Source organism: Drosophila kikkawai, chromosome 2R (genome assembly GCF_030179895.1).
Source record: "Drosophila kikkawai strain 14028-0561.14 chromosome 2R, DkikHiC1v2, whole genome shotgun sequence".
Classification (NCBI taxonomy): Eukaryota; Metazoa; Arthropoda; class Insecta; order Diptera; family Drosophilidae; genus Drosophila; species Drosophila kikkawai.
The window spans coordinates 18,987,173-19,002,424 of record NC_091729.1 but is presented as its reverse complement, the minus strand read 5'-3'; the positions used below and the strand labels follow the sequence as shown (position 1 = coordinate 19,002,424).

Sequence of the window (15,252 nt, the reverse complement as noted above, 5' to 3'; positions counted from 1 at the left end):
ATTTTGATTTTGTGCCCCAAATGGAAAGCAGAAAATTCTTTCCAATCTGCCAGTCGCGCGCGCTTTGTCTTTTTTAGACAATTCCACGGAGAGTCGGGAGAGAAGGCAAGGAAAAAGAGGCAACAGCTTCGAGGTGCAGGTACCACGGGGCGTATGAGTCGACGACTGCCTTTTATATGGCATAACAAAAGCTTATCGCCAGCATAATAGAGACACGCGTCTGTGTAATAAAGTAGAGCCCAGCTCCCAGTTCCAGTATCAGTCCCAGTCCTTCCTCCACTCCCAGACAAACGTGCACTTGGACGTTATCATTAACATTATTATTATTATCATTGTTACGGAGCAGACTTGGCATTGTGTGGCAGCAGCAACTTAAGTGACTTTTTGTCCTCTTGCAGAACTCAAAGCGGAAATCTTCGGGCCCAGCGATCTGATGGTGAAAACCGGCAGCGACATCAACCTAACCTGCAAAATTATGCAGGGCCCCCACGAGTTGGGCAACATATTCTGGTACAAAGGTGCGTATGCGTAATGAACTCCGGCCTCGGCAGCATGCACCTCATTTACGCAATTCAATTTGCTACTCCTCGCATTCCATTCCATTTGCAGGCAGCGAAATGCTCGACGGCAAGGGCGAGAACGAAATCGACAGCTCCATGGCCCGGATTCGTGTCGAGGATGATTGGACCGACGGCCTGACTTCGAGGTATGTACAAGTATAGTAACGACTCCTCTCGCCCATCATTTCGCCATTTCGCCATTCTGCCACCTGGCAAACGTGCAAATGTGTGCCGAGCATTTCAGTTATTTCGCATTAAAATACCGCCTCACTTAATTAAGGCCAGAGCCGCCATTTGGAGCGGGGAATTTAAAGCACAGCCGGCAGGCGGTAGTCGATGTGGCCTGCAGTCCTGCAGTGCTAGCAGCATGGACCCCGACTTTGAATGACATTTTAAGGCCAAAGCGAAGGACGAGTTCCGGCTGGAGGACCCTCCGCCAGTCTGGAAGTCCAAATCAAAACTAAGGGTGGATTAGGCAGGTGGCCCTGCCTTCACACTGGAAGGGAGAACTAGAACTAGACCTAGAGGAGCTTAAAGTCACAGGAAATGTGGAAGAAATATATTAAACGATGATATAATACATACCATAATTAGCTACTATTTGGAATCAATTTTGAAAGGTATAGTAAGGAATCGTCCGAATTTAACATTTTACAAATACCCCAAAGAACAACTAATAAAGGGAGAATTGAAGTATAATCTTAAAACATTCAACACAAACTAAGTTTCATTAGTAAACAAAACACTTTCTTTATATATTATCCTTAAGTTGAGCTTAATATCTCCTCAAACTGCTCTCACTCTCCCAATGAAGCTTAGCTCCAGTAAGTAGGGTATCATCTGGTTTTGATTCCCTCGCCGTGCCCTACCATCACTCTACTTTGTACTCGAGTTAGCCGTGTGTGACTTTTAATTTGCCTTAGTCAAAGTCGCAAAGTCTGCGGTGTCACAGTAGTAGCAGTCGGATTTGGATCCGTATCCGGATTCCGGGACTCGGGGGCTACAGCAGTAGTTGCTTGCTCGGTTTCAGTTGCCGCCACGTGATCATTGCCCATTTATGCTGTTAACTAACGACGCAGACGACCATAAAATGCAGGTGCCGCTGACAGAGATGAAAGGAGAGTGGTAAAAGCAAGGATTAGGAGCACTCTGGAGAAGCTGTGGGAAAGGGCACTGAGGAATTATCTTGGAAAATGTTGTACAATATAAAAAAGAAACATGAACCTTTAAGAGATGCTTATAGTAATAATTAATAATTATTAATTATGTTAGAGATACTACATATTTTACGAGATGGATATTTAAAAATAATAATATTTAAACTTAAAATGTCAAAAAAAAAGGGTTCGTAGACAGAAGAAATTTTTGAAAAGATATGTGTAATTAAATTATATTAAATTAATAATATTTTCAAGTACTTGCTTCTTTAAATTTCTCCAAATTTTTCTGAGTGCAAAGTGACTTCGAATTAGAGTCAGTGGTGGAGGCAGCTCGGTACACATTGTGCCATCGCATAAAGTAGCAAAAGTTTTGTATTTTTTTCCTTGATGTTTTTCCCCGACATTCTTTGGCCTTTTCCCTTTTTGCCTTTGTTTCACATGCATTCCCCCACAGCCATTCACTTTCTCTATGCTCTTCTCTTTCCCGGAACTCCTCCTGCTCCTCCTGCCCGCGGCACAGATTAAAAATCAAGCGCGCCATGCCCGGCGATACTGGCAACTACACCTGTGTGCCGACGGTGGCAAAAACCTCGAGCGTCTATGTGCACGTAATTATTGGTAAGTAAGTAAGGACTGCAGTCCTGCAGGTGTGTGTCTATGTGTGTGTGTGTTTGGGCTCCTGCCGGTGTTTGAGCTGTCAGAGAGTTTTGCATGTTTATGACGGGAAGTGGAAGTTGCCTGTTAGCAGCGCCACTTTCGCAATTTGTAATGCCAAGTGCAAAACGGGGCGTGGCCGTGCAGTAATTGCATTGCAGCCGAGTCGGCGAGAAATTGCTGCTTGCCTCTTTTCAGATTTTGTAAAACTTGTTTTTGTTTTTGTTTCCCTGCTGCCTCATGTTTGTATTTGTGCAGCAGCACGGAAATTATTTCTAGTTGCTGCTGCAGCCAGCTAGAAAGTTTTCTGCCAGCCAATAACGGTGGGGCATGTGGGGACTCGAGGAGCTTGTCAGCTTTATGGCAGCAGAGCTTGTGTGCTCGAGAGCTCATCGAGAACTATAACAACTTGAGCGGCCGATGTTTTTCTTTGGCACAAACAGGAAACTCAGGCAAGCGAGCCCAAGTCGATGTTATCAGGCGAAGACTCAAAGGCGACTGATTGCTTGCTTCATTTCCGGTTGAGCGATATGAAAAATAAAGTTAATTATATTATTTTCTTCTTTTTTTTCAAATGTTTTTTAATATTTCCCTCTTAACGTAATTAGAAATGATCATAACCTTAAGATATTGAGAACTGTGTCGAATTGCAATTAGGACACTAATGGCTTTCACCATTTCTAAACCCGTGTTTGCTTTCGCTTTTCAACAGGCGAGCACCCGGCGGCCATGCAACACAATTCGAGCAGCAACAGCAACAGCTTCTACTGCGGCATCTGCTGCATGCTGCTGAGCATTGTCTCCTGCTGCCTGCAGCACTTCTACGAGGCCGGGTGTGGATATATCCATGCTGCGGCAGCGGCGGCAAACTCGGCGGCACTGCGTCCCCCGAAGCGAACGGCGCTAACGAACAGCGAAACACGAGTAACTGCAGCAGCAGCAACGGCAACAGTAGGAGCAACATCCATGCCAGCGACGTGCAACATGTTGAGAGAACGCCCAGCGGCGGTTCAGTGCATGAGATGAAGGAATAATCAACACGCAGTGAAACACTAAAAAGGCAAAAGTACACACACAACCACACCAAGCCACACACAAACACACGCACTCACTCATAGTACACATATTCAAGGTGATTTAAGTTTTTTATGTATCGCATGGGGGGTCAAGCATAGGTATTTACAAACTTCTAAGATGAATGCACTTAGTGGACAGAAAACATATATATTAGCTGATAAGTGAAAAAGTATTTAACGAAGATAAGAGAGACATAACAATTGGTCTAAGATAATATTATTTGCCATACGTTCTGATTTAGTTTAATTACCGATAACCGCTAGGCAGTAAGTGATCATCACTGATAGACTCCCCGCAACCATATACTGATATTTCTTGAGCATTACCTATATATCTGATTCTAAAACTAAACTCCGGACTGACTGTATCAATTTCCCGTTTAAAGAAACCCCACAAGTGACAATCGATGGCCAATAATAACCGAAATATCTATCGATTTGCGATATCCGGGTATCGGTATCTGTTGAAGCAAGGACAATATAATAGTAAGATGCATAACGCCACCAGACTCTTTCGAAATACACAATCTTTCATCTTACTTATGGAAGTTCAAAGGTATTGGCGTTATGCATCTTACTGTTATGTAGCCTTTGATTGATCCCTTTCTGCTGCCAAATATCGACTGCACAACCCACAGAAAAAATAAAATATCCAAACTCTCATTATGAAGTAAGACTTACTAGCTATAAATACTCTGAAATGCCCGGAACACCCGACAAGCACCCTTTTCCCTGGACTCACAGTAATCTTCTTCTATGCAATCTCTAACTGCCAACGACAACCTTGCACCCAGTAGCCACCCATTGAGTCAGAAATTGGATTGAAATTCGCTGTAAATAATTGCCGTTCGAGGGAAATATTTAACCAAGAGCACTTGGAGGTATTTGCAAAACAATTAGGAGCAGGAGCAACGCATTGTTTTATGTTCGAGTGCAACTCATTTGCTTTGCACACTTATAAGTTTTAGGCATTAGCTACGTTAGATACGATTGTGAATGTATAGTCGATAAGCCGATATGTATGCTTTCATACATGCGTCAGCACTCGAACCTTGTTTGTGTCAGACCCAATTGCGGGATAAACTCGTTTAATTGTATATAATTAGTTTTGGCTAGAACACAACAAAAAAAAAAAAAAAAACAGAAAACCAAAAAAACCAAACACAAAAGGGGGCGAAATTTGAAAATAAATGCAATTTATAATTGTGCTTATCGATATAATTGATACGACTGCCATGCAAATGCGCAGGCACTGTAAATAAATTCATTAGTAGACGAAATTGTAATTTTAATTAACTCTTAAATGATATAAACAGATAAAGCCGATAAATACGATTCGAATGTTGCGGACCGTTTTTAGCTGGTAAGCAGCACCCCGACGCGAGCCTGGAGTGCAACACACGCAACCTAAAATTAACTAACACGCAACACGAGACATAAAACAATTTGAATAATAGTAAAAACTAGTTAAATTTAATATGGACCCCTGGCCAGGACCTCCGTACGTCCTGAAATTTGTAAATAGAGTGATTGGATCTCGAACTAATCTGAGCTGGCAATTAACTAGAGAGAGCGGAGTCGGTTCCCGATCGAAAACAATAACGAACGAAACCCTAGCAAATACATTACCCATGAGTGTATGTCACAGCATTGCAGCTACAAAAGTATATACATATTTAAACCAGGTACTCTCAATACATTTACGTGTGCGTATCCATAGGTACCCTACATATGCATATACAGATAGGATTGTTTAACAGCGACAACTAACACACACGGACACTGCAGGCGAGAATTTTTGTGAAAAGAAACCAAATCGATTCAATAAAAATATGATTTAGAAAATTTAACCAAAGGTTTGAGATTATTTCTTTTAAGAGGAAATACTGGGTAGGTATTAATTGGGTCTTCTTTAAATATTTTAACTCTGAATCTGCCGACACATTTGCCAGCTTGTTGAATTTAACATTTAAAAAAATCTTTAAAAAACTTAATGACTTAGCCCACATTCTTTTGCAGATTTCCATTAGCATGCACCCTTTCATTAACCCTTTATATTTATCCAGATTGACATCTGATCTGAGTTGAATTTGCTCAGGCAAAACCTGTTCGTCTCAGCTTGTCTAGGAATGCTTATAATGCGTTCATTGACTCTGCTCTGGGGCGTCACCGAATGTGTATCAAATTTGCCTAATTTATTCAAATCGATTCGGAGCGATGTTGTCGAGAGTGATGCTGATGATGATGATGATGCGATGCCTGAAGTCCAATATTTATTTAATTGCAATTCGTCTCCAAATTCGGGGCGGCTTGTGTACCGTTCGATTTTATTCGCTCGACATAAATTCTAGAAAAATGTATAAATAAAACCAGAGCAGAGTGAACGCATTTTAGTCCGTTCTTGTCCAGGTGTTGGAGCATGTTGCAGATGGCAATGGATAAATGCCTGGCCCTGCTGGTGCTGTTGGCCCTGTGCGCCAGCCTAGAGACAGGTGAACCTCCGAATCTGAAGCTACTCCTAGAACTCATTACGAACCAAATAAATTACAGCCCCGCCACCTTCGCCATCCGAAGCTAACCGGGAGCAGCTGGTGCGAGTATACGAGATCAATCAAGAGCAATATGAGCGCATGCTGCAGCTGACCAAGGGCAGGAAGGTGATATCGGAGGCCAGGCTGATCAACGGAGGCTTTGCCACCGTCAGCGAGTCGTTCAGCGAGACCATCAGCTCCGGCTGGCACTCTCTCCTTCGGATCGTGGGTCTCACCACAGTCAGCAAGGCTGACGAGGCTGAGAAGGTGGACTTTGAAAGTCAGCCCCTGTGCGTGATCAAGACCCGAGAGGACGAGCCTGTGGGTAGGAACGAGGAGGTGGCCTCCGCTCGCAGTTCGGGCAAGGGCATTGAGGCCGATGATGAAGATTCCGCCATTCACTGTATCGTGGTGCTGAAGAAGGAGCCTGATCAAGAGTTGCTTAGCCAAGATCCTCATCCAAACTACTCCCAATATTGGGCGACACAACCTGTGGAAGATTCCGCTGCGGTCAAGCAGCCTGAACAGATGAAGGATGAACAGGAGGAAGTGGAAAAGGAGGAGGTTGAGCTCACCACTGCAGCCCCATTGAAAAGGCAGAAAATGAACAAGAGCACTTATCCCAAGTCAGCCAGCTTGGATGAGGACTCTGACGGTTCACGCCAATATAGTGGTTATCCACTGCAGCCTCAGTTTGGGGCGCCCTATCCCCCTTCCTCTGCCTATGGTGGCTATCCCTACAGTCCCTATCCTAGCCAACAGCCCTTTGGTCCTCAAGCTCTATATGGACAAAGTCCCTATGGATCACTGCCACCCTACGGGCCACCATACCCTCCCCAACCGCAATTTCCGCCGCAACAGCCCTATGTCAATCCCTATGGTCCACAGCCTCAAGGGTATCCCTATGGCTATGGTTTTCCCTACCTAGATCAGTCCCAGTTGGCTCAAGCGGCTGCTATTAAGGAAGCGGAGAAACCCCAACAAGCCGAGGAGGAGGATGATGAAGATGAGGACTCCTACGAGGAAGAAGATGACTATAAGAAGCGTTATTATCCCTACTATAGTGAACCTTATAATTACAGACAATAAAATATCCGAAAAACTATATTTATACCTATTTTATTTGGTTACTATTTTGTGGGTCTAGAATTTTATATTCTTTGAGCTGAAATATTTACTTAATTAATAAAAACTAAACATTAAAGAAGTCTAAAGAATCCACTCTAATAAATCCATGTTCTTAGCTATGACTAATACCCATGAGCGATCCATTGCTGTGATGAGCCAAGTCATAACTAAAAGATCATTATCACTCAGTCAGAAACATGGACAAGAGAATTAAGTTTTGGCCATAAAGCTGCTCCAACTAGCCATTAGTAAGACCAGTATGGGCAGGGCGCTGGTCTTTGCCAGAAAGAACTGGGTCAACGCGTAAATTATGGAGATCAGAGTCGATTAGGGAGATGCCTTAACTGTAGATGAGCAATTTTGGGTTGATCCATTTGAATGACAATGCCGAAAGGGAATTTCATTCCGGCTGCTTACCAAGAGCAAGACTTTTAAAATATATAAGCGAGTGAGCGCTGTCAGTGGAGCTTATTCGCAATCGGCATGAAGTTCTTTCCAGTTCTAGCAGCGATCGTGCTTAGCCTCGCGGCAGTCCAAGCGGGTAAGTTCTTTTGGCCCGAGTCTTTGGAAGAAAGCTAATCTTCGCTCCTTGCCACAGGCAGGAGTCGTCCTCAGCTGGTGAAACTGCACCCCGTGACTCGGCAGGAGTACAACGAGCTCCTCAGGCTGACCCAGGGCAAGGATGAGGTGTCCGAGGCCCGTCTTCTTAGCAGCTCCATTGCTGGCATCAAGGGTCTGGCTTCTGGATTTGCTGCCGGCAGCTTCATCCCAGCAATCTTTAGCTCCGGCTCCAAGGATCAGAACAAGAAGGGACGTCCCCTGTGCGTGATCTCTACGAATGATCTGGAAAATGGAGAGGAGGACAGGCGCCTGGGACGTGTGGTGAGCATTGAGTACGAGCCCAATACCGACTCCAGCTCGGGTTCAGGATCGGGTTCGGGGCATGGAAGTGGACATGGCAGTGGACACGGTAGTGGACACGGAAGTGGTCATGGAAGTGGGCATGGAAGCGGAGGCAGCAGTAATGAAGGTGACGACGATGATGTGACCACTGTCAACTGCATTCTGGTGGTCAATGGCACTGATACCTCTACAACCACAACAACGACCACAAAGAAGCCCGAACACGGTCATGGTCACGGAAATGGTCATGGTCATGGCGGATATCCCTATCCTCCCTTCTACCCCTACGGCTACCCACCCTACTACTACCCCTTCCCTCCTCCACCCCCGCCACCCAAGCACCACCACTCCGATGGAGACAAGCGTTCCGTCGGCGACGAAGTAGATTTTGGCCACCTGATCGACGCCTACAATGGCTTCTACTACCAGCCCGTAGGATTCCCCTTGAGGGGCGGTAAGCGGTCGAGGGCCAACCAGGAGGTCTCTGCTTATCAACCAGCCAGCTATCCCAAGCAGGAGTATGCCTCCAACTACCCAAAGGTGGTCCGCAACTACGGCCTCACCCACCCGGCACCCGTCTACGTTCGTTCTCCGCAGTTCGAGCGGGAACAGTGAGCAAAGCACCCGGTTAGAAACATTTCATTTACAATAAAATAAATTAATAGAAACTTTGAAAATTATTTTGAGTTTAAATGGGAGAACAGAGGTTTTTGAAGGAGGAGATCTACTATAATTTAATCCAAGAATTATAATTTATGACAAGAAGTTTTTAGAACTAATGTTCATTCCTTTAATTTTCACAAAAAAACTAAAATAAACATAAATTAAAGCTACTATTTAAAATATATTTATAGAAGGGTTAACTATTCAGAGCTATGAGCCGTCATAATTGGACTTGGAATTGAGTTTCAGAATCGTTCATTTGTTGCACGTTTCCGTGAGTGGATGTGTGTTTGTTGTTGTGCGTGTTTGATCGAAAGTGTTACAAGGTCCTGCCACTAACAATGCCAGAAAGAAGCGTTGATCTAGGCAGCAGAACATAGCCACCATGTAAACAAGGAGCATTACAAACATCGCATCCCACACACACACAGACTTCGCAGTATTGAGGTACAGCGACAATTGAAAGTGTAACACATCGTTGCCTTTTGTAGAGCATCTGCTGCTGCTGCTGCTACGACAGGCTCTTTAGTGGAGCTGCACAGGGAGTAAAATAGTTTGGAAAATTAGAAAAAAAAAAATTTGGTGTTTTATGTTTTAACATGTGTATTTGTTCGAAGAACATCCGGGATCTGACTGTTGGAAACACTTTCTATATAAAAGAAAACAATGAAAGTGGTTTCCATAAATATTTTTATATATTTAGATACCGATTTAAGTATTTCCAACTAATATTGCTAGTTTAAGATGTATTTTAGTATACTTTTCTCTCAGTGCTTGTACTAATGCCGACATACACATCCGTTCACTGGTGAAGGACAACGAACGCACAGGCATGAAAGAGAATAAATTAAAGAACAACTCAAAATAACCGCGGGGCAATTGACAGTGGTGCGTCGCATCGCATGTGGGCGTGGCAGTCAGAGAGGCGTGGGCGTGGTCGGTGGGGGGTCGTGGGCATGGCGATTTGAACGCCCGTTTGCTGTTAAGTGCAAGTGCATCGGATCGGATGCACTGAGGCAATGACGAAAGAACAGCACTCGCCTTTGGCCTCATTGCGTTTTTAGCTGGGGCTCCACACAACCAGAGAGCCACGCCCAGTGGCACGCTTACGCCCCCACCATCCAAGAGGACGAACGACTGGCAGTGTTGTGTCTATGCACTGCAAAATAATTACTTTCATATCCTGCGGCAATTAAATTCATTTAGTTTGCCACCAATTTCCCACTCTTACCGCCACTGCCCCCACATCCCAGCATTCTGATTAAGACATTCATTCCGCTTCGCATTCAACGGCTTACGCTTGTGGCTGTTGAACCCAGCACCCAGCACCCACCCACTCCCCCTTGACGCCGCACTTGGCAAATCCCCTCGAAGCCCCACGAAACCCCTCGAAACATCCCCTTGACAGCCTCCGTCTGACCAAGCAACTCTAAACTATGTCAACTGTTAACTTTTCCTTTCTATTTTTGCTATTTGTTGCGCTGCTCGTTGTTTTTGCCGCCGCTGGCATTCCGCTCCTATGGCCTGCATGTTTTTCAAGGACTCTACATAGTTTATCCAACAACATCAAGCACACACACACAGCAGAAGCAGAAGCAGAAGCTTGTTGCTGCCATTTTGGACATGGCTGAGTTGAATGTAAGCAAATTGCTGAGAGCGCTGCTAGACTGTTGCTGGGGCCAAAACAAAAAAAGATGGAATTGCCCAAAAATTGCAGCAGCTTACTCCCAAAAAAGGCTGTAAAGTGTTGCCAAAGTAGTTGTCAACGTCAAGAGAAAACAGATCGATGCGTCTAAGTGATTAGTTTGGTCAAAAAACTTGTGTTGAAATGGAATAAAATTAAATCAAAACATGTTGTCTTTTGTCCTTTATACGAGAAATCCTTTTCTCATGTGTTTTAATTGCAATTGTTATTTCTATTCAGGCTTTAATTTCTACTCATATTTCTAGCTTAGGCTGAAGTAGCCTTGAGTTATTGGTTTATTTATAATATACTATATATATGCCGCCAGCAAATGGTCTTTAACTTATATACAATACTGCCAGTGCAAGTGCGCTGCAAATAATTAATAATTATTATTTAAGCTCTCAGCAATGTTGATAGTTAAAGTCTCAAATGGCAAATAAACACTTGTGAAAACTGTTTTGGTTTCTGATTTTCCATGGAATTTATTGCATTGATGAAGATAAATTAGATCTTGAATAATTTCACCGGGGGAAAAGTCAAGCAACCATTTAGAGCGTTCGTCACCAGCGCCAGCGACATGATCATCGCCTTCATCATCATTGTCTTCATCATGTAAATGTCAATTTAACGGAATATTAATGCAGGCACCCACACAGCAACACCTACACACACACCGTCTCATGGCGGCTATACATATGTCTTTGATATCAACGGAAGTGCGCACACAAATACACGCTCGAGTGCCATTTTGTTAAGGCGCAGAAATTGATAAGTGCCTTGTGGTTATTGCGGTCTTTGGCGGCCATTAACACAACCAGTCGGGGAGGAGCGGACGGAGACGAGGGGGGCAAGGAGGTGTGCACACATACATGGATAATAAAATTTATACAATAAGAGGCTGTTGGAGCATCAGAAGCAGCAGCAGGCGTTTGCACGTCAATCAAACATGGCGTCAAATAATCATTAACAAACGCCCGCACATACACAAACAAGGGTGTGATTTTTAAGGAGGAGAGCATTGCAAGGATCTGTGGGTGTAAGTGCTGTGTGTGTGTGGCGTATGTCTGTGTCGGCTGTCATGTAGTTGTCGCCGGCGTTGGTTTTGCTGGCTGTTGATTTGGTAGCTTAACTGATTTGCGGTTGCCAAGCCATAGAGAGCTGCCTCTCCAGGCTTGGTGGATATCAAGGAAAATCCACTGTAACCACAAAAAATTTATAGAAATAAATATAAAACAGAATTTTCTTTGATTGCTGTTTGGAAAGATTTTAGGTAGAGCTTTCCTCAAATCAAAATTATTTTCAACATACAACAAATGCATTTTATAGACTTTTAACTTGTTTATTAATAGGTGTAAACTTTCATTCTTGTATTCCATATTTTTAATTAATATAATAAAGTAGCTGTTAGTTTTCCTCTTTCAGAAAGAAACTTAATCGCTTGAAAAATCCCTGGGACTGCCTGCCTGTTACTGGCATTTAATAATCTGTTGTCAACCTGTGCTAACTGAAAATCGGGAATGGCAATTTGGCATCAATGGCAGATGGAGAGCCCCTTGCGCCATTACCAGTTACCTGGTACCTGGTACCTGCTACCTGTTAGCTGTTAACCCTCCCTCTACCGGCTTCACCCCCACGAGAAGGAAACCTGAAACGTATGTTCGCAGCACTAACGAGCTGCGATTTTTCTTGCCATCAGCAGAGGCTGAATGGAGTGACTGCAAGTCAATGCGATTGGCGTCAATTAAGTGCCATAAGCGACACAACAAGCCGTCAGTCCGCCATTCCGTCCATACGCCCTTCAGTCCCTCCGCCATCCGGCCGGAGTTTAACGCTCTTCAGCTCACTCCAGCTTAGTTGGGCAACGCTTTTGACACACTTTCGCAGAGCGGCTGCAGATTGATTGGCGCCACTCAATTGGCAACCTTTTTGGCCTGGTCGGGTCTGGCCTGGCCGGGTCTGGTCTCCGGTCTACGGTCTCCTGCTTTGGTTTACCGTTGACTTCGTATGCAGCATCGTTACACGCATCGCCTGCCATCCATCGGGGTTCTTTTTTCTCCGACAAGCGATTAGAATAAATTGCAACATGCCGGCAAAACGACAGGCCTCCTTCTGCTGCCGCAGGGTCCTGGGAATAGCTATCGCCATCGGTATTGAGCTCAACGTTATGCATTTGACACGAGTGCCGATTTCTGCTTCAATAATTTCCCCAATATCTCAACGCAGGCTGCAGTACAGAGCGAGAGTATCTCGAAAGTTTCGCCTCGAGTGGCGGGTCTGCTGTGAGTGTAATCAATTTTAGTGGCAACGCAAAGTTTTTCAATGCGCTGCCATTCAATTAAAAATTTGTACAGAACTTTATTTCGCTGTTAAGTGGCAATCTACATGCATCATCCCTCCCCCTTGGGGGTGAGTGTATAAAAGTGTGTGTATACATATTTTGTCGGTTGCAACGCGCTTTCGCATCTGTAAATACAACTATAAATGGCTTTGAAGAGTTTTCCCTTTTCGGCTTTCCTTTTTCATGGTTTTGTTTGGGTTGATTTATGTGCACATGCCAGTCAAATTGATGAATTGCCTTTGAAAGACGATCAAATAAAACCAGAAGCGAAAGCGTAACGTGCGCATAAGTTGGCCGATTGAATTGGTAAAGGTAAGTGGCCAGGTTAACAAGAAATTTAAATCGAATTTAATTGCAAGCAATTCTGGGTACTATTTTCTGCAAATGCTAATATTTGTATAATGAAAATCACCTCTGACATCTGCGAAAAATGAAGAAAAATAACTTCGGGAAAGCCTTGCAAGCTCTTATTGTTTTCGATGTGGCCAACAAAATTGAGTTTCCCAGCAAAACATAATCAAAAATTGTTTAGCAATGCACAGGCTCCGGCCCGCATACACATAAGCCACTTGAAAAATGACATCAATTCTCTGGCTAAGAAGGAACAGCAACCGAGAAGCACCAGCAGATGACGAAGAAATTGAAAAATAATAACAAAAAGTTACCTTGGCAGCCGTTGCTCTACCTCAGCTCTAATTTAATGCGATGAATTCTCGGTATATATCCTCGTACTTTTTGTTTTTAATTTATCCAGCAGCCCGCAGCACTTTCCCCACTTTCTCTGCCGCCGACGAGGAGCACCTGTGCCATTATTCAATCTGTTGGTGTCCTGGCTGGCGCTGTCATAGTTGCTGATGCCGCTGTTGGTGTTGGTGTTGCTGTTGGGGGGATTTTGTTTGTGTTTATGTTTTAATAAAACATTGCCTGCTACGCCCCCTCGAAGCAGCTTCCCCCCGCCACAGATGCTGGCAAAGTCAAGAGTAAGTCATGAGTAAATCTTATTATTTTATCCTTTGTTATTGCATTGCCGGGAAGTCCTCGCCTGGCCAGGCTGAGGTCCTATCTCAGCCCCTGGCAGCTTTCCATCCCCAAACCCTGCCCCACGCTGCTGTTATCATAAATCTGCATGCTGGCGAGGCATGTTTCGACTGCTCCGAGTTCGGCTCCCAATCCGATCCTGCTGCACACAACGTCATATGTCAACTGCATCAATATTTGCATTTTGATTGAAACTTACAAGGAGGCAAAAGTCTGTCCCAATTTGCATATCCTTCCCTGCCAATCCGGCTTCGTCTGCAGCTCCGTTTCCATCTCTAGCGTCGGCAGCAGACCGTCCTAATCCCCGGCCAACAAGCAGCTTAAATGGCTTTAAGACATGGCCGACGGTCGTCGTCGGGTGGGCACTCTTTGCCTATTTATGTCTAAATTGGCAAATAGCAAATGGTGATGGCCGAATGCAGTTTTGCTGTTAATTTCACTTACAACGCACATTAAATGCAGACACCAGCAACAGCAACAGATCCTCCAGCAGAACCACCCACAGCAGCAGCCGGCAAAAGGGTGTTTGTCCATTATCAGTGCAAAGTGCAGTTGCAGTTGAACAAGAATGGAGTGCATCCCCCCCTCGACTTTGGCTATTTGGGCATTGCATGCCAGTCGTCGCTGTCGTTGCCCAATGTCCGGTGCCCAATGCCAATGAACGTTGCGTTGTTGTGCCAAATTAGGTCAAAATTGCGTTCAATTCCGCACGAAATGTCAAAATAAACAAGTTAGCTAATGGTCAGGGCTCCCATGTGAAGATTTTCGGACTAGAGCACTGCTAATCAGTGATGCTGTTAGCCAACCGAACAAATTTAATTGGTATTAATTGGGTTTAACTGGAGGAGAAGGAGATTAATGCCCAGATGCTAGCGATGGGTCAATCTTGGTAGAAACTCAATGGACTTAGAACTTCCTTTCTTCTTTAAAAGAAGCTATCTCTGGGGTAGCGTGTACCATGAACTCTCCATTATCTGAATCTCTAACATGTAGCTTGCCTTGAACTCAATATATGCCAAAATACCTAATCTCCATAGCAAGTAAGTGGCCAGCTGCTCAGTAAGGAGCCTTAGCGTTGGCCAGGTATTGCAATTAATTGGCACTTGCAACTGGAATGGATTCAAAGCCAAGCCTCCTTCCATTTAGAGGAGGAAACTACCCAAAAGGGAGAGATGGGCGGTACAAGACATATGCCCAACAATAGTGCGATAATTTCGTTTAATTAAGCCTGGGCCAAGGCTCTCTGCCTCTCGGTGCCTGTGTGTATCCCATAATCCCGCACAATGGCTGTGAAGGAGGCCCAATTTGAATGGGAGAAGAGGCGAGCAGGGAGGAACGTGCTCCGGGACAACTACAACAACAACAGCTGCATTTCATTACAATTTTTCAATTACTATTAACTTGATGCGGACTCATTACAGGACTCGGTGCGTTGCCTCATCTCTGCTCACCCCTCCCCTGTTCTCTGGTTTATCGTAATTAATTTTGCGGCTTCTGCTTGTCTCCTGTCCGTC

General features: G+C 44.4%; 3 protein-coding genes across 3 annotated transcripts in view; all 3 read left to right on the top strand.

Annotated features, from left to right (window-relative positions):
• The window catches only part of dpr1 (defective proboscis extension response 1), a 50,944-nt gene extending 45,684 nt beyond the window's left edge, over positions 1–5,260 (top strand). The window contains exons 5-8 of the mRNA XM_017169861.3: positions 399–518; positions 610–706; positions 2,241–2,338; positions 3,087–5,260. Of these exons, the coding sequence (XP_017025350.1) occupies positions 399–518; positions 610–706; positions 2,241–2,338; positions 3,087–3,400 (629 nt within the window). The 3' untranslated portion in view covers positions 3,401–5,260. The remainder of the gene's footprint in view (positions 1–398; positions 519–609; positions 707–2,240; positions 2,339–3,086) is intronic.
• A 609-nt stretch (positions 5,261–5,869) lies between these two features.
• On the top strand, positions 5,870–7,070 carry LOC108076558 (uncharacterized). The gene is made up of 2 exons (XM_017169469.2): positions 5,870–5,942; positions 6,001–7,070. The coding sequence occupies exons 1-2, from the start codon at positions 5,870–5,872 to the stop codon at positions 7,068–7,070; spliced, it is 1,143 nt and encodes a 380-aa protein (XP_017024958.1).
• Positions 7,071–7,587: 517 nt separating this feature from the next.
• On the top strand, positions 7,588–8,634 carry LOC108076559 (uncharacterized). Its single transcript, XM_070284586.1, has 2 exons — positions 7,588–7,650; positions 7,708–8,634. Exons 1-2 carry the CDS (start codon positions 7,593–7,595, stop codon positions 8,625–8,627), a joined length of 978 nt encoding a protein of 325 aa, XP_070140687.1. The 5' UTR covers positions 7,588–7,592; the 3' UTR covers positions 8,628–8,634.
• Positions 8,635–15,252: the final 6,618 nt, after the last annotated feature.

Excerpts from the sequence above, each read along its gene's own strand:
- LOC108076558 (XM_017169469.2), top strand. The coding sequence starts at position 5,870 with ATGTTGCAGATGGCAATGGATAAATGCCTGGCCCTGCTGGTGCTGTTG. Across the intron at positions 5,943-6,000 it reads GTGCGCCAGCCTAGAGACAG|CCCCGCCACCTTCGCCATCC; the intron begins GTGAACCTCCGA and ends AATAAATTACAG.
- LOC108076559 (XM_070284586.1), top strand. The coding sequence starts at position 7,593 with ATGAAGTTCTTTCCAGTTCTAGCAGCGATCGTGCTTAGCCTCGCGGCA. Across the intron at positions 7,651-7,707 it reads CCTCGCGGCAGTCCAAGCGG|GCAGGAGTCGTCCTCAGCTG; the intron begins GTAAGTTCTTTT and ends TCCTTGCCACAG.